The sequence below is a fragment of the Petromyzon marinus genome, chromosome 33 (assembly GCF_048934315.1).
Source record: "Petromyzon marinus isolate PM22_M1 ecotype Great Lakes invasive population chromosome 33, UKy_Petmar_22M1.pri1.0, whole genome shotgun sequence".
NCBI classification, from domain to species: domain Eukaryota; kingdom Metazoa; phylum Chordata; class Hyperoartia; order Petromyzontiformes; family Petromyzontidae; genus Petromyzon; species Petromyzon marinus.
In genome coordinates, this window is record NC_133699.1 from 11,486,158 (window position 1) to 11,508,275 (window position 22,118).

Consider the following 22,118-nt stretch of genomic DNA (forward strand, 5'->3'; position numbering starts at 1 on the left):
ACATATTTATAGCTGCAACAATAAGCTTCAATTGCTGGTCATTACCCAAACGGGCATGACAAGATGCGTGCTTGGAAGTAAAACAGAGGCAGGAAGAAGAACGCATTCATTCGCACAGTTAGCTAGTTATGGTGCGAATTAAGTAAAAAATACATACGTACATCGAGAACATACACAAGTCAGACATCATGTTGACTTGAAAGAAGTAATTGGGTTTTGAGGACACACACCGCTTGATGGACGATGGCTCATGGCAGAGCATAACGACAGAGTGGCAGGCAAAGGAGAGAACACCCCTGAGATGGAGTGAAATAATCTCTTTTTCAGCAGGTAGAAGCATTATTGCATTACAAGACTGGGAGAGATGGCGACAGAAGTGAATGGGTCATGGCTGATAACCATAACAGACATTTACCAAATACCTGTAGCCATATAAATGTCTGCACTCCAAACTGCCTAGGATGCCTAGCACAACACCAGCACATCTTTGTTGGAAATGGGGACTAGGAGCAATGGACAATGAAAATGAAGTAAAAATTGATTAAAGTTTCCAAATTAATTACAATGATTGCATGAAGCCATCTGAAATGTTACCCAAGCATGAAATTTGATTTACAAACTGCAGATGATACCTTTCAAATGTCAAACATATGTAGAACTTATTTCACACTGTACATAGCCAACCGTGCCAATCCAGATCCATGTACATGAACTTGCTTTCATTCCTATTATCGTTGCTTAAACGTAATTCGGTAAAATCACTCAGAATGTGCCAGTGTAAAAATGTACTCCGTTCACATTTTTATTTAATTCATAGTGTGTGGTTTAAATTTGCATGTGGCTTCAATCTGCCAGACTTTGTGTGTTCTCCATTGAAATGTGGGTTTTCTCCAGGTATCTCACAGACTCTCACACACCTGAAGCTAAAACACCAATGTCTGAAACGGAACAAACAATCCCATTTAAGACAAGAGTGGAGTAGTCTCCTGACGCATGGAGGCTTTCCTGGATAAAAAATTGGCCTTGTTGAAATCCCACAAATCGACATATTTTTTTATTGTTAGTAAATTGCTGATCCACCCCCTACTGGAAATCTGTGAAAAAGAGCTTCATAGCCCATCAGATTCCTCCAGGATAAATAAATACTCGGATTAAAAATCGGAAAATGGGAGTGAACAATTTTTTAAAAATTTTGGAAGCTTTTTCGTTGACAAATGTCTAACTACATTGTTAATAAACAGTATTTTTCCACACAGAAGTAACGGTGCTAACCATTGCACCATAGCATCTCAGTACACAGCAGTAAGAGTTAGAAAAATACTTAACAATTCACACATCAAAAATTAGCAGTAACGATATTACACTGTCAGGCACCTATTATAAAACAGTGACAATGCATCTGTTGCATCGCGGGACAATGAAGGATGGCGGGCTCTTGGAGATGCCTTCATGTAGAAGTCAATTGATCATGGCTAATGATGGTGAACTAGTTGTAACGTTTGCAGAGAGTTTGGGAATGACTGACACGAGGATGAATATGGTAGTTTAGTCCTCTCACAGCCAACCGTGTGAACAGCTAAGACTATGACCAGACCTAGCTTCTCAAATTGCAGACTGTAAGAGTGGCAGCAGCATGGTTGCATGGAAGAAGGGTCTTGCGAAGACTCCATCAACGGCCACTATTCTACACAGCGCGTCCAGCTGGCAGCCGGACCACAGGCCACGGTAAAGCTCCGTGATTTAAAGACCCTTAATTTAGACTCAATTAACATTTTTTCTGTGTTGAGCAGCGAGCTGATTTTAACATCGCAATTGCTTGGCCGTTTTAGACTGCTACCTCTTCCCCCCCCCTCCCTCCCCACACTAATCCCCACCCCAATGTCCCCTCATCACTCCACCCTCCCACCAAGTTCCACTTACAACCCCATCGACTACAAGGAGTTAATAGTGACGGGTTAAGATTAACACAACAATGACATGTCATGTGCAGGAACAGAGATTACATCTGCCCGTGGCTTTATTGGATTGTACAAGACTGCAGTCCCCATTACCCGAGACTTCGCTCCATAATCGCCCACTTGTATGTAATTAGCTCAGAAATGCCACGATCACGATTGTGTACAAATGTGGGACTGTACATTTTATGTCCATTATTTGAGTTGGGTTGTTTTCATAGCCATGTTGCAAGCAGCACATAATGCTCCCTTAATAGTTATACATTATTTCAAACGATGTTTTTTTCCAATGTTTTCCCATAACTTTATATTGTTGTGTTTACACGAAGGCATTATTTGCTTATCCCATTTGTTTTATCCCAAGGAATTGTTTGTACACTGCAACCTGTTGCTGTGAAATGTAGTTTTATACAGGTCTGCATTGAAAAGGCATCTAGTCTCAAATTGGCTATTGCCTGGTTATAAAGGCCACATTTAATACGGAGAAGAATGGATATGGCATGGTGGTGCCTTCCTCCAACAGTAGATAGATAATTACATAATTAGACATGATATAATGTTGAATGAAGGCCTCCCCAAGCCATCGCCACCTCTCACGGTCTCGCGCCATGCAAAACCATCTAGCTCCTGCACACAAGCTAATTTACCACTCCATCTCCACAGAGAACAGCCTGTTGGGGCTTGTCCCTCCTTTGACTACCACTCTACTTCGTCTCGGCCACTAGCCATCTATTATAATAAACATTACAAATGTGTATTTTTTGCCTTTTTGAGCCAAATATCTGCATGGAGCCTTACTGTAATCTTAAACTGCCACTGACCTTTATTACCAGAACCTAGGTGTCCTTTCACTCTGGCAAGTGTGTCAGTTCTCTGCAAAATTACAACTTTCCAACCAGCATGCAACTATTTATTGTCACCCTTAGTGAAAACCGTTACCTTCCTTCTCTGAAAAGTGCTTTAAACTTAAAAATCACTTATCTGCAGAATCTATTGGATTTATTTGTTATCAAAAAGTATCTTTAGAAAATACAACTGAAGGAAATTACCAAAGCGAACACAAAACTTGAAAACCCTTGAACAATTGACACCTGAAAATCAAATACTTTGCACTTATATTTATGAAGCAAATTCCCATCTGTATTGTACAGCCCCATTGCTTTCTTATGGCATTTTTAGGGATAGAAACGGATTACAAATTGATGTCGAGATTTGATATCCGACTGCTTCAAGAGTAGCCATGTGGATTTGTTTTAGATCGCCGTTACAAAAATAATCCGATTGGGCAGTCGTTCACGATATGTTGCATGGTCTGAGATGTCACACCACAGCCCCACTGCTGACCAAATATATTCCCACACTATCGATCATTGGGGGTTGTTTGACTTTGTTTCACTACACTGGTCATTGCAAATTAGGGGGTGGGGCCCACAACCAAACCTCAGATATTAAATCACCACTAATGTCAGACTTGGCCAGGAATCGAACTCAGGTCTCCGGTTTTCGAAGTGCGTAAACCACTGGACCTCCAATCGCAGGCCCACGTCCATGTCAAGCTTTGTCAACCGAATTCAGGTGACTTGTATGTAGAACTTATTTTGCACCGTACGCAGCCAACCATGAGTTTGGTTATCCAACATTTTTTTTTATTATATTATACACATTACACTCACACTCATTTGTGACCTCAAAAGGATTACCGTACACTAATCATTTAGAAATTTACACAGACGGAAGAAAAATATTTGCAAACAATATTTTAAAATAGGATATCCGCTATTGTTAACTGATGCAGAGCAATAATAATGGTTCTACATTTAATATGTATTTAATATTTACTGGTTTACGTTTAAAAGTAGGTAGAATTTATTTGAATCAAAATTGCCCCGATTTTACTCAAATCACTTGAGTAAGTTGTGAGTGGAGCATGATCGCTACTCCAGGATTGCAAATGAAAACTTTTATTTTTCTATCTACGTGAATGTACCAGAAAGACCCAAAGAAAATGAAAACTAATTTCTTCAAAACTGCTTTTGCGTTTAGATTGTTGTCCTTCCCCCACGCCTCCAATTAGCATGGATGGCTACGTACACAAGTTCAACGTACATATATGACGTCCGATGTTTCACTCCACGTGCTGGGAGCTTCTAAAAAAACTGAATTAAATTCCTTGCAAGCAAGCACCTCACTTGAGCACCAAGTTTTCAATGTTAACAGCTGTAGATTAAGTAAAAAATGGGCAAGCATTTGTAAGAAATGGCTATTCTAACACAATTGATTGCATATCTTGAAAGTAATTCTACTAGTTTGTATTTACGTTTTACTCAGGCAGAGCTCCTGAAATGTAATTTTCTAAATATTAACTCGGCACTCCAGATAAAGGTTTTATATCCGAGTAATTTATACTCAAATTTTGACATGATGCAAGTGAAATGTATTTTCAGGGCAATTATGGAATTCGCATTAACTTGAGCCTACATTTTATCTGCCATGTTATTTGTAAACTAAACTCTAAACTAATAAATGTTTATTTCAACAGGTAGGGCCCACTGAGCATTATAGCTCTTTTTCAGAAGTGACCTGGCCACAAATGAAAGCTCAACGAAGTGGCTTATCATGTGGAAATGTCTAGCAGCCAGTCTAAAACACATGAGTATAAATGTAAAGGGAAAACCGGGAGGACCTGGAGAAAAATCCACGCGATCACGAGGACATGCAAACTCCAAATATACAGACATTAAGGGTCACGATAAAAACCCACGGCCTCCTGCATACCAAGCGAGGTAGTTAACATATAGCTACCATGGCGCCCTACTGCACAAACTATTTAACTAATGTATAAAAACTTGGTAATGTATAAACATTGTTGACTCACTTCAGGTACATTGCTCAAGAAGACTTGAATTAAAAGTGTTTTTATTATAAAAAAAATAAAACTACATGATGTAGTTTAGCGGCACACAATACCAAATTTCCCCTAATAGGCTGAGGATAATGCAACTGCTCCTTCACCGCACGTGTCAGTTTTTACTATCACGTGAACTCAACCTGTGCAGAAGAGATTATATACGTACAGTATAACCACTAATTAAAAACAATAAACCATTGGCAATTCCGTATTTTGTGCGTAAATTTCCCAGCAAGTGGCCTATTTGAGTGCCGAGTAAGCCAATGTTCGAGATGTCGCCCAAATGCCGCACTTGTAAATACGCGATGGTAACTTCCTGTTCCTGTCAGACTAGAATATCCTCATCCTAAACAAAGTACCGTATTACAGATATACAGTACTCATACATTGCCCCAAGGAGATCACGTGCATTTTAGGTGAGGAGCAAATTCATGTTTACAGATACAGTCAATTGTATCAGCGGCTTTTAAGCACACATTAAGTGTCATGCCAGAGTAAAACCAGTGATGGCAGCCAGGTCAGTAACGTCAAAACTCTTTAAGTACCAGCGAGTGAAAAGTCAAAACAACCCTGAAGGTGACATGAACAGAGCAACATTTCCTGTTCATCCTTGCTCATGTATTAGATGGCATTTTTAATTGATCCAAGCTTCACGCGGTGGTCAATATTGCATGGGAGTATGGCCGCAAATGCCCTTGTATTAGAGAGATGCAGACAGCTACTGTATGCTGACAGATCACGTGCTGTTAATAATACATGTGGATATAAAGTGCCGCAGTCAAAAGACGTTGGAAAGCAAATTTTGAAATGTTTACACGTTAAAACACGCGATTGAACAGTTTTATCCATGATTTAAAGCTTTCGTGACTGCTGGGATTCATATTCTTGGTTCTTTCGGTAAAGTCACGTAGAAGGGAAACAATAAAATTATAAATTGTTTTATATTTTTATTATTTTATTGTTTCCCTTCAAAGTGACTTTACCGAAAGAACCAAGAATATAGTTTTATCCATGATAGAGGTTTTTGGGTTAGATCGTGTAAATATGTCGTTAAAACCCGCCACCACCCGATACAGCCAACTAGTAAGAGTTGTCACGAAAACAGAGCATGCCAATTCGTCACTAGTAAAGCACACCGGTGTGTTGGAGAGCCAAGCCACTACATTTACAAACTGAGTACGACGTTTCGCCAGTAATTACAACTATCTTCATCAGGCGACAGCCAGATTTGTGGAGAAGTCTTACAGTTTCGTTCCTTATATAGAGGCATAGATGTGTTGACCACCCTTCTGCGCTTTTGCACAATGTGTGGGGGGGGGGGGGTTACTGAGGCAATGTACATTATGCATGTGCAAATATTAACTTCAGTGAAGCAAAATCCTTAAGAGAATTGAGAGCAAATAAAGATATCCAAATTCTTGCTGCTGATAAGAGCCGATCGAGTGTTGTGATGCCCCGTGAGGACTATGATAATAAAATCAAAGATTTACTCGATTAAGGTACCGACCTTAAAATTAAACGAGACCCAACCAGCACCTTGGAACGTAAAACAACGGCAATCATTGCCAAGTCATCAATTCCCAAGGAAGAGCAATACCTGATCAAACCAAGGGCATCAAAACCATCAAGACTTTATGGGCTACCAAAAAAACACAAACCTGATGTCCCATTAAGACCCATCGTTAGTACAATAGGCTCTGCCACGTACAAATAAGCACAATACGTAACAAAACAAATACAGCCCTACATCGGTAGGACCTCTTCGTTCATCAAAAACTCTGAACATCTCGTAAATATAATTAAAGACATTAAGCTTAATCCTAATGATATTCTCGTAAGTTTTGATGTGACCTCTCTGTTCACGAGGGTTCCAGTCAACGAGTCAATTAAATTACTCGACACTCTGGTAGCGAACAAAGGTTTAGCCAAAGATATCCCAAGACTCGCTGAACACTGTCTAAAGAACACCTACTTCTTGCGGCAAGGTGACTTCTATAAACAAAAGTAAGGAGCAACAATGGTCTCTCCTTTGTCTCCTGTGATAGTGAATTTGTACATGGAAGATTTTGAAACAAAAGCAATAGCTTCAATCACAGTAAAACCATCTGCTTGGTTTAGATATGTGGATGACACATTGGTGGTCTGGCCACACGGCAAAGATCCACTGAACGCATTTCTAAATCATCGCAACTCGCAAAACCCATCCATCCAGTTCACCATGGAAGTGCAAGCTGACAAAACTCTACCATTTCTGGATATTCTGCTCGGACGTGGTAGAAATGGTAAATTAACAGTGTTTACCGAAAGAAAAACGCATACGGACGCCTATCTGAATGCAGAGTCACACCATCAACTCGCACATAAATCTGCTCTTATCAAGACGCTCATTCATCGAGCTAAGAAAGTGTCAGATGGTAACAGTCTGAGAAGTTAAATTCAACATGTTAAAGAAGCGCTGCAAATGAACGGTTACAATGGTGCACAAAGCAACAGAGCATTGAATACCAAAACCAAATAACAAGAGCATTGAAACTGCCCAAGCAATTAAAACGATCAAAATACCGTACATTGCGGTAGTAACTTATAAACTAGCCCGATGTTTGGAAATACAAAACATCAGAGTCAGATTTGGCACGGTACATAAAATACAGAATTTAATATCTGGTACAGAAGATGTATTACCGAAGCTATCAACAGAAGGTGTGTACAGGATTAACTGCACGTGTGGTAAATGTTATGTTGGACAAACAGAAAAATATTTAATTCTCCCAAATACAAATGTCAGCAGTAGCAGAACATGCGTGCCAACAAGGACACTCCATTTATTTTGATCATGTTGAAGTTTTGTACAAAACTAGCTACTACTGGCCAAGACTAATTATAGAATCTATCGAAATTGAAAGAAATCAAGATAACTTTAACCGTTCGGATAGCTACCGTCTTCGTGCTGCGTGGAAGCGAATCATCAAATAATAAATTATTTAAATGAATGCCTACAAAGGGCAGCGTACTTCAATAGAGATTACCGTTGGTGGGGCTATTTTAATAAACACAATAGACAGGAAGGACAAGTTCAAAGGGCTCACATAATGCACATGCATAATGTACGCAGACTCAGTCATCTCCCCCCCCCCATCATTGTGCATGAGCACAGAAGCGTGGTCACCACATCTACAACTCTATATAAGGAACGAAACAGTAAGACTTCTCTCCAAATCTGGCTGTCGCCTGATGAAGCTGGTTGTAATTACTGGCGAAACGTCGTACTCAGATTGTAAATGTTGTGGCTTGGCTCTCCAACACACCGGTTAGTGCTGTACTAGTATACTACACTACACACTACTACACACTACACACTAGTGCTGTACTAATGACGAATTGGCCATGTTCTGTTAACGTGACAACCCTTACTATTTTGCTGTGTCGGGTGGTGGCGGGTTATAATAAAACACATTTAGATATTTACGCGATCTAACCTAAAAACCTATATTATGGATGATATTGGTGGCGAAAGCCAACTACGTGTTCAACTGAACAGTTTTAGTTACCAGTACAGGCCAGTTATGGTGCTTAAATGATGAAGTGGGATTCAAAGGAGCGAACACCCTCAAGAATACATCGGCCATGGAGATAAAGCAATACAATCAGCTCATGAACAGGTGCGAGATTATTGTTGCAGAGCTGTGAGATCAAGACAGCTTGAGGATGGCCCCGACGAATGACGACCAACCCAAAAACAAGTCCACGAGGCTTTTTTGTTACAGGCTTGATTGCCGATAAGAACCTTGAAAGTTAAAATCAGTCCAGAGTTTACTTACCTACATAAATGCAGCTGGAAAAAAAGTGTGTCTATAACACCTATTTGACTTGAAAATGTCTTGTTTTTTTTTGGTAATGTTTTGGTTTTGGCACGTGTAATTAAACATACAAGGGGAGTAGAAATATCGTGCAATGGTTCGCAAACCGTAACACGAACCCAGCCTCCGAGTTTGACTCTGGTCCATGGCTAACAGTGGTGAGTGACATCTGAACATGTCCTGATTGCACCCTTCACCAACTCGCAATGCCCAGCTTGGTGAAGTATGGTCAAACAACCCCCATGACCAATATGCAAATTGGGAGGTCTTTATTCCAGTCGATTGACCAAGAGCTGTATACAGTATTACTATAATTTGTATATACATAATAAACCCACATTGTATTTTCCAAACTTATGCGAAAGCGAACGAACCCATTAATCAAAAAAATTACATTAATGATTATCTGTAATATTCCACGTTTAAGTGGTCCTACCAGTGGATGTTGAATGCTGTCCCTAAGTAACAATCGATATTAGGTCTTGTTCAGTGTCTTTTCTTGGGAAGGAATGCCCACGTTTCAGAGCTGAATACGGGGCGTCGCTGTTGGCGAGATGTTAACTACCTCGCCTAATATACAATGGGTCGTGGGTCCGATCTCAACCCTGACGCCTGTATATTGAGTTTGCATGTTTTCTTCGGGTCCCCTGGTGTTTCACCCTCCACATTCAGAAACACGAGTTTAGAATATTTGGCTGCTATGCATTTCCACATAAGCCAATTCATTGGGCCGTAATGTGGCCATGGTCCCTTCTGAAACAAGAGCTATAGAGCTCAGCGGGTGCTTGGCCTGGTAAAATAAATAAATTTAAAAAGTGTCGTTTTATGTGCGCGCATCATTATTGTCATCCTCATCAGCCATCATCAATCCACTGCTGGATGAAGGCCTCCACAAGCTGTTGAAGTCATTCATGGTTTGATGGAGGCAACAATTTTGTGTAGCTCCTGCACGGGAGCAGATTTCATTGCTCCATCTCTCTGCGACTGACGTCGACTTGGGCGTGTTCCTTCATTTGGCTGCAAACCACCGGCACTCGTCATCATGACGATCGCTTGTGTTTAGTGATCGAAACGTCGTAGTTTTTTGTCATTTTCTTTGAATCATCTACGTGACTTTACCGAAGGACCCAAAGAATATGAATTATTGTAAGTCACAAAAGTCAAGATTTCACCGGCTATCGTCTCTGAATAGCGACGTGTCCCCTTACCCACGTCCACTTGCTTTTCTTAACATGCAATATAATTATTCTCATGCACGTACTTCGCCCCCCATCCACCCCCATTATAACCCTGAGCACACACACACGCACGCCACACATCTCTCCACGCTGCTTTGCCCCCGACCCCACTACCGTCACTGTCGAGCTTTTTTCCACTTTTTCAGTTGTCATTAGTCAGATCCAGAGAGAACGCGTTTTAAAAAAATAAAAATAAATCACGATTATCTGCCATTGGTACAATGGGTACAGTAACGTTGTTTTTCATCAAGGTTCAAAAAGAACTCCTTCCAGACTGCTCTCGTTCGCCCACTTCATCATTTTGATCGTGGTTCGCCTTCAATAAACTGCCCCTCGTTATACGAACACCAAGTTATATTTGCCGAGCAAACTTGATGCACACGACTTTTTGTTTTGCCCCATACTAAACGACAATTTTTGCCCAACTTTGCAGCCTTCTTTTCAAAGTTTCCTGTAATTTAAAACTTCGAGATGCGTGGTTATAATGACTGTGCAAATCAGCAAATTATATTGGACAGTGTAATATAACTAAGCAAAGAACAACAGAGCTACTCTATGGAAGTTCACGGTTTTGTAAAATACGTGCGTGGCAACAGAAACCACATCCTCCTACGCAACCCGCTGACACAATCGCGTTAAAAATACCAAAAACATATATATATACACACGCCACAAGACTCGATCATTAAAAATAAATGCTTGACACTTAGCGGAACGCTGCGACAACTTTATACCGCATTTAGCCGCGACAAAAAAAGAAACCGCCGCGAAACGTAGTGAGGGCGAGGAGGAGGGGGGGTGACAGCGCCATTCTAAGACGGATTCTTGGTCGCCCTTCTCCGGCAGCCAATCTATCCGAGCACCGGTACCCCCGGGAGTTCCCGGGAGCGCGGCCTAGCGCACCGCGGAGCCTCGGGCCTAACGCCGCACTTTCCTGACCTCGTTGCGGCGGTAGAGCGCGGCCTCTCCGAAGGCGCCCCGACCCAGCACCCGCACGGGGATGTAGTGGCGCTCCTCGGGCTCGCACACCACGCTCCCCGGCCTCCCGCTGTCCATGAACGTCTCCCCGTCCGCCTCGGCGTCGCGGTGATGGCTCATCGCGGCATTTGACGGCCACGGGGGCGGGGTGCGAACGGGCACGGAAGGCGACGGCGCTTGGTTGTAACGACTCGCTTTAAAGATGCCTCAACGACTCGCTTTAAAGACGCTTCAACGACTCGCTTTAAAGATGCCTCAACGACTCGCTTTAAAGACGCTTCAACGACTCGCTTTAAAGATGCCTCAACGACTCGCTTTAAAGATGCCTCAACGACTCGCTTTAAAGATGCCTCAACGACTCGCTTTAAAGATGCCTCAACGACTCGCTTTAAAGATGCCTCAACGACTCGCTTTAAAGATGCCTCAACGACTCGCTTTAAAGATGCCTCAACGACTCGCTTTAAAGATGCTTCAACGACTCGCTTTAAAGATGCTTCAACGACTCGCTTTAAAGATGCTTCAACGACTCGCTTTAAAGATGCCTCAACGACTCGCTTTAAAGATGCCTCAACGACTCGCTTTAAAGATGCCTCAACGACTCGCTTTAAAGATGCCTCAACGACTCGCTTTAAAGATGCCTCAACGACTCGCTTTAAAGATGCCTCAACGACTCGCTTTAAAGATGCGTCAACGACTCGCTTTAAAGATGCCTCAACGACTCGCTTTAAAGATGCCTCAACGACTCGCTTTAAAGACGCTTCAACGACTCGCTTTAAAGATGCTTCAACGACTCGCTTTAAAGATGCTTCAACGACTCGCTTTAAAGATGCTTCAACGACTCGCTTTAAAGATGCCTCAACGACTCGCTTTAAAGATGCCTCAACGACTCGCTTTAAAGATGCCTCAACGACTCGCTTTAAAGATGCTTCAACGACTCGCTTTAAAGACGCTTTAACGACTCGCTTTAAAGATGCCTCAACGACTCGCTTTAAAGATGCCTCAACGACTCGCTTTAAAGATGCCTCAACGACTCGCTTTAAAGATGCTTAAACGCGGAGCGTGATACTCCCGACTACTCCAAAAAGGTGCTCCCGCTCAACTTCGGAAGAGGACAGCTACCTCAAATCGGGAGACACTTGGATACTTTCGACACGGCGGGGGTGGGATTCCGTCTCTTTTCCCCCTCGGCCACGCAATTACCTAATCAGTTTTATATATATACACACGCACGCTCTCTCATTTTTTAGGTTGGTCACTCAAAACGCTGAAGTCACTTAGAATAACTTAAGAGTTACTCACACCATGCACTCAATTAGTGGATGGGGGGGGGGGTGGGGTACTCTATTACGGAGGTATTGACTCAAGTTGCTCGATATAATTTAGACACTCGCTCATTTTAGGCATTCGAACACTTCAGGGTACTCGCTAAAGTCGCGCTGCCAACTCAAATCCAAGTTCTCGCTCAAATCACGCAGCAGCCGCTGGTCTGGAGTGCGTTGGTCCAACAAGGGAAAGCACGGCTACAGCGGTCACTGTTACTTGCAGGCGCTTTTCTTATGGCTGCCCTTCTCTTCTCGCCGTCGGGAGTTGTGGCTAGATGTTTATTTCTGCCGATGTGTTGATGTTGGCGATGATGGTGCAACGTCCGTGTCGATGATGATGACGATGTCGTCGTCGTCGCTGAAAGTGAATGTTGATGACGTCCGCGTTGAAGTGGCCGCCGCCGCCGCCGTTGATGTTTCACGTCGCTGTTCAAGTTGTTGTGTTGACGTTAAAGTTGTGTTGATGTTAAAGTTGTGTTGATGTCGCCCACCGGCTGTAGCAGCACGCCAGACCCGCACGAAACCTCCCGAGCAGCACAGACCCCGCCCCTAGCCGTGCCCACGGGGCAATTCACGCACGCAGGCAATGGATTGGTGGTGGCGTGGCGGGCGCAATTTATACACGTGAGCAATATACACAGGCGGTGAATGCCCTGAGGGCAATTTACACACGTTGCCGATAAACATACAGCGCGTTGTGAATGTGCTGGGGTTAGTTCACACGAATGGGCAATGTTCAAGGAGTTGATGAATGTCCTGAGAGCAATTCACACGCGGCGAATTATGTACGCAGCTGTGAATGCCATGCGGGAAATTCACACGCGTGAGCAATATTGAATAGAGGAATACCCCTGGGGGGCAATTCACACGAGAAAATATCTGTAGAGGTGGGGAATGCCCAGGAGCAACTTACCCGCGTGGCAAATATAGACATCTGGTGAATACCCCAGGAGTAATTGGAACACGTTGCGGGGGATCAATAGCAATCGGTAATTTTCCTTGGGTGGCAACTAATAGAGAGTAAATGTGAGACACTCAGAAATTTCGAGGCGAAATGCTTTAATGCGCTAGGGGAATGTATTCGCATTGCCCTTGGGACAATGTAAACACGATCGAGCAAAACGTCAACAAGAAAATGACCGAACCCCTTTTACAGGTGATTTTACTGCCACCTGAAATAAAAGCAGACGAAATTTAATTGCCCGCAAGCGCTCATTTAAAGGATGCGTGGTGCGCAACATAGGGGCAATACATCATAATCCACTGTTGTACTGTACAGTCCTTCTATTCATCAACCCGTACTGACCAGCGTGGTGAAGTATGGTCAATCAACCCCCAAGATCGACACAGCGTGGAGGAGGCCACCACTCTGCTGTGGATTGACATGTAGGCCCATATGTACCGCTTGATTAAAGTGTTGTGGGTCTGCAGGGGGCAGGGTAATGAATTGGGTGATTAGGTACGAAAAAGAAAAACAATTTCCAGCATCTCCGTTGCCCTTGAAATAATAACTGCAAGGCAAAGGCATTGGCGATTGGCCAGTGCCGAAAGAAGCCGGCATTTACTGACCAGGGTCTTGGCAGAGAAATATTGATTAGCTGACACCATCGATGAGCGTAGATTCTAGTCTTGGCCGCGGCAAATAGCGGCGGCGAGGTAACATCAGAAACCGGTCCTGGGTTGCCCCCTCCACCAATCCACATGACAAGGTTGAAGTGGGTTAAAACAATCCCCATGACCGGCACAGCATGTTGGGGGGGGGGGGGGGGGGGTGGCTCTGTCTAGCAGCAGTGGTTTGGCGTTACAATGAACGTGTAGTGGGTTCTAGTGACGTCGTAGACGGATCTTTGGAGGCGACACTTTTATTCAATACAAATACTCGGCAATACAGTCCCAGTCTCACACAGGGCAACGGCCCCTCTGGGGAGGTACTGCCTCTGGGCTAACGTGCCCTGGCACGGGGCTACAGCTCTGGGTCCTCCGGCTACGGGTGCCCTCAGAGAGGCCGCACTAACCCGACCCAGCCAAGGTGCGGGTTCCCACCACTGGCCCACTCGGACCCGGCCCTTACAAGGACGTCAGGCCTGGGGTTCCCAGGGTCTCACCACTGGGCCACACAGAGTCCCGGCCCTTACAAGGGCAGCAGGGCTAGGGGTCCCAGGGTGCTATCTAGCTGGTCTTCTGGCTTCTGTCTTGGACTGGCCCCGGACCCTCCCTGGGGTCCGGCTTTTATACCCCGCACCGGTGCGTCAGTCATGGCTCCGCCCACCTTCCAGAGAGTTCCAGAGGGGGCTCCGGGGGATCCCAGGACACCCCGCAGCCCCCTCCTGCTTTCGGGCCAGGGATATAACGACTGCCCCTGCTGGACCCTGACTGCCCCTGCAGGTAAGTGTACACAGCCCATCGACATCGCAACAAATGTTTATCAAAAAACCTTCAAGTGCCGAATGCAAACCGCTTATAATGTGACCCTGGAACCAGATGTCACCCTGCTTGTGGTGATGGGGTCACCACTGCATCGATAATTTCAGTAATGTGACTCGCACGTCGTGCACAATCTTAAACACGAAACATCATTGCTAATCCCAAAATAAAAGCATTTAATCTGGTATCAGGATGGAGGGTACAGTTCAGATATCCTTCACGATATGTTTGCCTAGGACAGAAATCAAATTCCGTCAGGTTATCGTAGTGTTCTGACCACTGCACCACCACATTGCTCAACATAGATAAAGTGATGGAAAGACAAAGATCCCCCGTATAGCCTTAACAGACATTTGGGGCAAGTGCTGTTCGCGAACACCTATGAAGGCCGGCATCGCACAAAAGAGGTGGCCAACACCACGCTCAGCCGCCTTTGTCTCCCTAGGAGCGATGGTTTACACACCGCACCGGCTTTAAGAGCTGAGTCGACCTAGGGGAGGCCCAGAACTGGTTCAGATAATCATCACTGGTATTTGCCATGAGCGGGAATCTAACTTGGATTGCCGGGTTCATAGCGCAGGGTGCTGCTCACCGCTATGCTACCGCTCCCCACAGATAAAGTGACGTGCGGTGAGGTCAATGGCTGGGGAGGCACTGGCTAGTGTCAGAGCCAGATTCACACACTGAGGAGGGCGTGGCCTCACGGAGGGGGCGTGGCCTCACGGAGGGGGCGTGGCCTCACGGAGGGGCGTGGCCTCACTGAGGGGGGCGTGTTAGACACGTCCCCCTCAGTGAGGCAGATGTGATAGCTGCCTCCCCTGGTGCTTTTTCATTGCAGTTTCATGACGAGACCAGCGAGCCTAAATATCTTTATACACATACGTGAAATAAGTTACCTGGAGTATGGAAGGCGAGGACATGAAATGAAGGGGTCTACAAACATTACATTGGTGGCATACTGAGATAGTAACAGGCATGCGCTTATTGCACGCGCTCCATCCAGTTACTGACGGGTTGCACAATCAGAGGGGAGGCTGAGCTCGTCGCTGCCTCACCTCTTCCTGTATTTGCAGCGGAACTCCGCAAATCTGGCGATTTTGACTATAAAAATGATTGGAATCGTACAGAAATGACATTTATAACAGATCAGTGGAAAAATCTTAATATTTATTTTATTTGTTTATTCTTTTTTTACTTTTGTAACAGTTATTTTCATTAGAGTATGACAGGTGAGGCTCTGCCTCCCCATGCCTCCCCCGACCGCACGTCTCTGATAAAGTGATATGTACATAGTGGCTTGGAATTTGACTAAATATTGTATGATGCGCCCAGCCACTGTTAACACCAGTGGCTGTGAGGAAACCCCGACTTTCACCAATCCACACTGGCCAGTGTGGTGAAGTATGGTCGATAAACCACCCCATAATTTCAGGGAAGCCTTCATCCAACAGTGGGTTTATGAAGGCATGTGAATTATTATTATGATTATATATATTGGCAGAATATGCTGCCCTACATCATATAATGCAAGGCATGGTGTACATATAGTTGTTCATGTAGAAAATCGTTCATATTTCTGCTCCACCTATGTACGTGTTGCTAATTATGTTACCATATAATTCCCCATACGTCGACACATGATGCTGTACTCTAATAGTTTTCACGTCCAATAATAAATAGTTTTGACAGTCTTACAATTTAAAATTTTCATTAAAATTGACATTTACTGCCTCAACCAAATAGCTCCTCCTTGCAAGCACAGACCTGTCGTGAATGACGTTTCAGAGTCCTTGTGCGAGTAATGGATTTTTTTTAACCTGTGCGGAGCTTTGAGTGTTACCCCTTCGCGTGTGGCTAGGTTTGACCAAACTTCGCGATGCAACAGGACCTTGCTGAAAAATGTCTTGCAGAGATCAAGTAAGGCCTTCCTGGGCATTTAATTGACATTATTTATGTTGTTCAAAAACATTGTCCAGATCAAGCGACAAATCTCTCATCTTCACCTTGTCACTCTTTGCCAAAATTGCTCAACCCCTCTCACTCCTCAACTCAACCCCCCCACACATTCGCATTCCACAGGTCGTGGAACAAACACATTATGGACAAAGGGCCCTCGGCCCTACGTCACGCTTGTTACCAGTGACGCACGTCTCATGCAAATTGTTGGCTCCTTGGTATCCGCGACACTTCAACTACACATCGAGAGGAAATGAATACACGTGCATTTCCCCGCGCTTGCGCTCTGTGCAGCTGTGAACAACAATATCGGCGCATGGGACGGAGAGCGGTGTGCAGTGTGTGCCCTTTACAGAATGTTCAATGGAGCAGACATTCTGATTGGTGTCATCATCACCCGTGATGTAACGGGTGCTGTTGGAGGCCTCCCGAAACCACCGCCATTGCTCATGTTCTTGCGATGCAACGTTTCACCTAGCGCCTGCGATGATGTGATTTCATCACTCCATCTCCCCGGTGGGCATCCTCGCGGGCGTGTTCCTTCCTTTGTTTGCCATCCCTTCTAGCGACATGTTCTGTCCAAGCCCACTTACGTTTATTGACAGGTAAAGTGATGTCTTGTGTATGTTCTCCCTCTATCTCAGTACAATTCAAAACATGCACCTCTCCATGCATCTTTGTGCATTTTTCTGCTTTGGTTGCATATGTTTGTCTTTGTCCATACTTATATGTGTCCAAAGAAGAACGTGTTTTTTTAACCTTCTTGTGACACACGGATGGGATATCTGATGGGGATCAGAGGGCACAGCAGCACAATGAATTGGAGACTTATTTTATGCTCCCATCTTTGCTCCCGGCCTTAACCAACCCGCACTGAGCAACGTGGCGATGTATGGATAAATAATCCCCACGATCCACGCGGCGTGGGAAGGCCCTCAGCCAGCAGTGGATTCACAAAATAGATGCACGCGTACATTTCCACGCATTGTAACATCTACGTGAAAATTACTTCCCCACACTCGAATATTCTCTTGGTGATGCGCGCTTTCAGATGCGCTTCTGTGGCCGTCTGGAACGCTCTTCCTTCCGATATTAGGAAGCCAATGGAGCTACGCACTTTCAAATTTGGATTTAAAACTCATTTCTTTAGAACTGCTTTGTGTTTAAAATTGTTGTCATTCCCGATTAGCACGGGTGACTATGTACATACGATCCATATTGTCTATTGCTCCAGTCTGTCCACATGTTGTCGTATTTGTCTCGTCGCGAACTACGTACAGCACGCACGTTGAACCTTGGAGCGATTCAAAACGTCCTCTGCATGGCGCAGATCGACTCTATTCAATGCCCTCCAAGGCAGGTGTGAGATCAGCGAGATTCATTATCGCCTTTGCAAGCAACACCTGGGTGGCTGTCACTACGCACGAACACTGTGTGTTTTTTGCACTGGGGCTGTAGGCAATTTTCAAATTAGAATTTCGGCTACGGAGCCCCGTGGCACAAAATTTTCCGCTCTCTGCGGATGACGTCAGATAACCCTTAGTGGCGATTTGCATCGTACAAAGAGCGGTTCTGTAAATAATAAAAAGTTGCCTCTGTAGACATTATCGACCTGTCGGTGGCGGAAATCGAACCGTCGGTCCCTAATGAGTGGTTCAGAGCCGGGAGAGTGGTGAAATGTAATTTAGCGCACCCATTTAGGTACTCAAGACACGTTTTAGACTAATTCTGCAATTACTCACCGTTTAGATTTATCGAACTACAAGCATGTTATTTTCATTTTGTCACTCTCGCTACCACCACCACTCCCTGAGCTCATTTTTTTATTCGTGTAACTGCACTATACAGACTATTGAAATTCATACTCGCACCACAATTGTCTGAGCACACCGTTTAAATTCACCCTATCGCTCGCACACCTTTTAGAATCACAATGCCATCATCACAGCATTTGAATGAATTACAAGATCATCACATCCTTCATATTAAATCTACCACAGCTGCGTGAGCGCAGCCCCATCCTGAGATTCAACACTGCTACCACAAGTGTGAGCGCAGCCCCATCCTGAGATTCAACACTGCTACCACAACTGTGAGCGCAGCCCCATCCTGAGATTCAACACTGCTACCACAGCTGCGTGAGCGCAGCCCCATCCTGAGATTCAACACTGCTACCACAACTGTGAGCACAGCCCCATCCTGAGATTCAACACTGCTACCACAGCTGCCTGAGAGCAGCCCCATCCTGAGATTCAACACTGCTACCACAACTGTGAGCGCAGCCCCATCCTGAGATTCAACACTGCTACCACAGCTGTGTGAGCGCAGTCCCATCCTGAGATTCAACACTGCTACCACAGCTGTGTGAGCGCAGCCCCATCCTGGGATTCAACACTGCTACCACAACTGTGAGCGCAGTCCCATCCTGAGATTCAACACTGCTACTACAGCTGCGTGAGCGCAGCCCCATCCTGAGATTCAACACTGCTACCACAACTGCGTGAGCTTAGCCCCATCCTGAGATTCAACACTGCTACCACAACTGCGTGAGCTTAGCCCCATCCTGAGATTCAACACTGCTACCACAACTGCGTGAGCTTAGCCCCATCCTGAGATTCAACACTGCTACCACAGCTGTGTGAGCACAGCCCCATCCTGAGATTCAACACTGCTACCACAACTGTGTGAGCGCAGCCCCATCCTGAGATTCAATACTGCTACCACAGCTGCCTGAGCGCAGCCCCATCCTGAGATTCAACACTGCTACCACAGCTGTGAGCGCAGCCCCATCCTGAGATTCAACACTGCTACCACAACTGTGAGCGCAGCCCCATCCTGAGATTCAACACTGCTACCACAGCTGTGTGAGCGCAGCCCCATCCTGAGATTCAACACTGCTACCACAACTGTGAGCGCAGCCCCATCCTGAGATTCAACACTGCTACCACAGCTGCGAGCGCAGCCCCATCCTGAGATTCAACACTGCTACCACAACTGTGAGCGCAGCCCCATCCTGAGATTCAACACTGCTACCACAGCTGTGAGCACAGCCCCATCCTGAGATTCAACACTGCTACCACAGCTGTGAGCGCAGCCCCATCCTGAGATTCAACACTGCTACCACAGCTGCGAGCGCAGCCCCATCCTGAGATTCAACACTGCTACCACAGCTGTGAGCGCAGCCCCATCCTGAGATTCAACACTGCTACCACAGCTGTGAGCACAGCCCCATCCTGAGATTCAACACTGCTACCACAGCTGTGTGAGCGCAGCCCCATCCTGAGATTTAACACCGCTACCACAACTGTGAGCGCACCCCCATCCTGAGATTCAACACTGCTACCACAACTGTGAGCGCAGCCCCATCCTGAGATTCAACACTGCTACCACAGCTGTGAGCACAGCCCCATCCTGAGATTCAACACTGCTACCACAGCTGTGTGAGCGCAGCCCCATCCTGAGATTTAACACCGCTACCACAACTGTGAGCGTAGCCCCATCCTGAGATTCAACACTGCTACCACAACTGTGAGCGCAGTCCCATCCTGAGATTCAACACTGCTACCACAGCTGTGAGCGCAGCCCCATCCTGAGATTCAACACTGCTACCACAGCTGCGTGAGCGTAGCCCCATCCTGAGATTCAACACTGCTACCACAGCTGTGAGCGCAGCCCCATCCTGAGATTCAACACTGCTACCACAACTGTGAGCGCACCCCCATCCTGAGATTCAACACTGCTACCACAACTGTGAGCGCAGCCCCATCCTGAGATTCAACACTGCTACCACAGCTGCCTGAGCGCACCCTTTAGTTGCACGCTGCGATGTCCCGAAACCGGAAGGAATGGATGCTCCGTACCCGTGACGCACAGACGAACGAAGCAGCTCCAGTCTAAATATAGCATATTAGTGATTAAAGGCGAAAGGAGTCACCACCCACCCGCCAATCCTCCATTCTGCGGGAGGTCGTGGTCGTACCCAGGTTGCGATGGTGTCGCGCGATCTGTAGGCGTTGTTTTTATTCGAGCGCGTCATGGGCGTCGTGGGGGGGGGCGTAGAACCGAAAAACAAGGTAAATTATAAATAGATTTGGATTTTTTTCTTCGTATTCATTCGTTTCCGTGGGCAGTGAGAAATCGTGGGACGCGCGCAATGAATTAAATTAGAAATGTTAACGAGCTTTTTTTAAATGCAACTTAGGGGCCAAGGGACGCCACGTGCGGTTGTCTCTGGCGCCGACCCACGTCGCATTAAGAGGCCACTCGCTCACTCAAGAGGCGAGTCGGTGGGCGGTAATTGGCGAACATTGTTAATTGGCAAAATCCTCGTTTCCGTCAACACAGCCAATCCGATGTTTGAGGGTGGCTTTGAGTTGGTGTGGTCATCATGATCAACTCTGATCACGCCACTGCTGGATGAAGGCTTGCTCAAGCAAGTCAGCGACCGAGATTGTCAATAGCAACATTTGAAAAAGTGTACATAAAAACTAGGGCAATTGCCCTTCTTCATATGTGCTATGAACAAGGGCCTTTGCCCAAACACGTCGTGTTTTATGTTCTTCCTTTTAGGAAAGTGTAATTGAGGAATGTATTGAGTGTTTGTTGTTAGTGCTGATGCGCCACTCCCAACGCAGTATCGCCGAAATAGTGATAATTATTAGCAACATAAGGTCACACTGCAATCACGAATTCACATGCCCGTATAATAATTATGCCCTTTTCGCAGATAAGATTATCTGACTCTCAATACTTTCTCGGCATGGTCACGCCACATTAAAAAGATTGGCAAAATAGTGAATTTCAAGGTCGTGACGACCCGCGTGGATGTTTAGATGAATTGCTGTCTAATAAGTAGCTATCGAGGGGGGGGGGGGTGGCGCCGGTGGTTCGCGCAATGCTCTCGGGTACCTGAGTTCAATTCCCGTCGAGAGCTAACATGTGACGACTGATATCTGAAATGGCCCTGAGTGCCCCTTCACCAGCCCTAACTGGGAGTGGGGGTGACAAAAGCGCGGTGCGGCATTCTAACGATTTTTTTAAATTTCTGTAGTGACATCGCGGATGTCACTGTGTTATGCCGGCCCGAGAGAGGCACGGCGTGCGATGTATGAACGTCGCGAGCACCACGTACATGTGGGTGCAGTACCGGCCATAGAGGGGCTCGGTGAGTGCTGACTGGCAGTGCTGGATGGCACCACGCTCTGCGTGCAGTGTCGACCCCAACAGGATAGGGTGTGAGAGTGCCGGCCATGGGAATGGGGTTGACCCCGAAGGACACGTGACAGGTAAAGTCTACACAGAGGCCCCAAGTGGGGGCTAGGGGTGGTCACGTGTCAGGGTCGTGATCTTGCTCGAGGATTCTAGAAGGTGGTCGTGGCTCGGGGCGGAGCCAGCCACGCCACAGAGGATATAAGCCGGGTCCCCGAGAGGTCCCGGCTGCTGTTGTCATCCTGAATAAAACTACGTTCTACGCCCTACGT

General features: G+C 45.7%; 1 protein-coding gene across 3 annotated transcripts in view; it reads right to left on the bottom strand.

The window, feature by feature from the left end:
• NEK9 (NIMA related kinase 9) overlaps nucleotides 1-20,609 on the bottom strand; it is a 52,175-nt gene extending 31,566 nt beyond the window's left edge. For 2 of the 3 annotated variants that reach the window (XM_032965137.2, XM_032965138.2), the window contains exon 1: nucleotides 10,898-12,842. In XM_032965137.2, the coding sequence (XP_032821028.2) occupies nucleotides 10,898-11,056 (159 nt within the window). In that variant the 5' untranslated portion in view covers nucleotides 11,057-12,842. Of the gene's footprint in view, nucleotides 1-10,897; nucleotides 12,843-20,579 lie in introns of those variants that run through there. The other variant, XM_032965140.2, reaches the window with a different exon arrangement.
• Nucleotides 20,610-22,118: the final 1,509 nt, after the last annotated feature.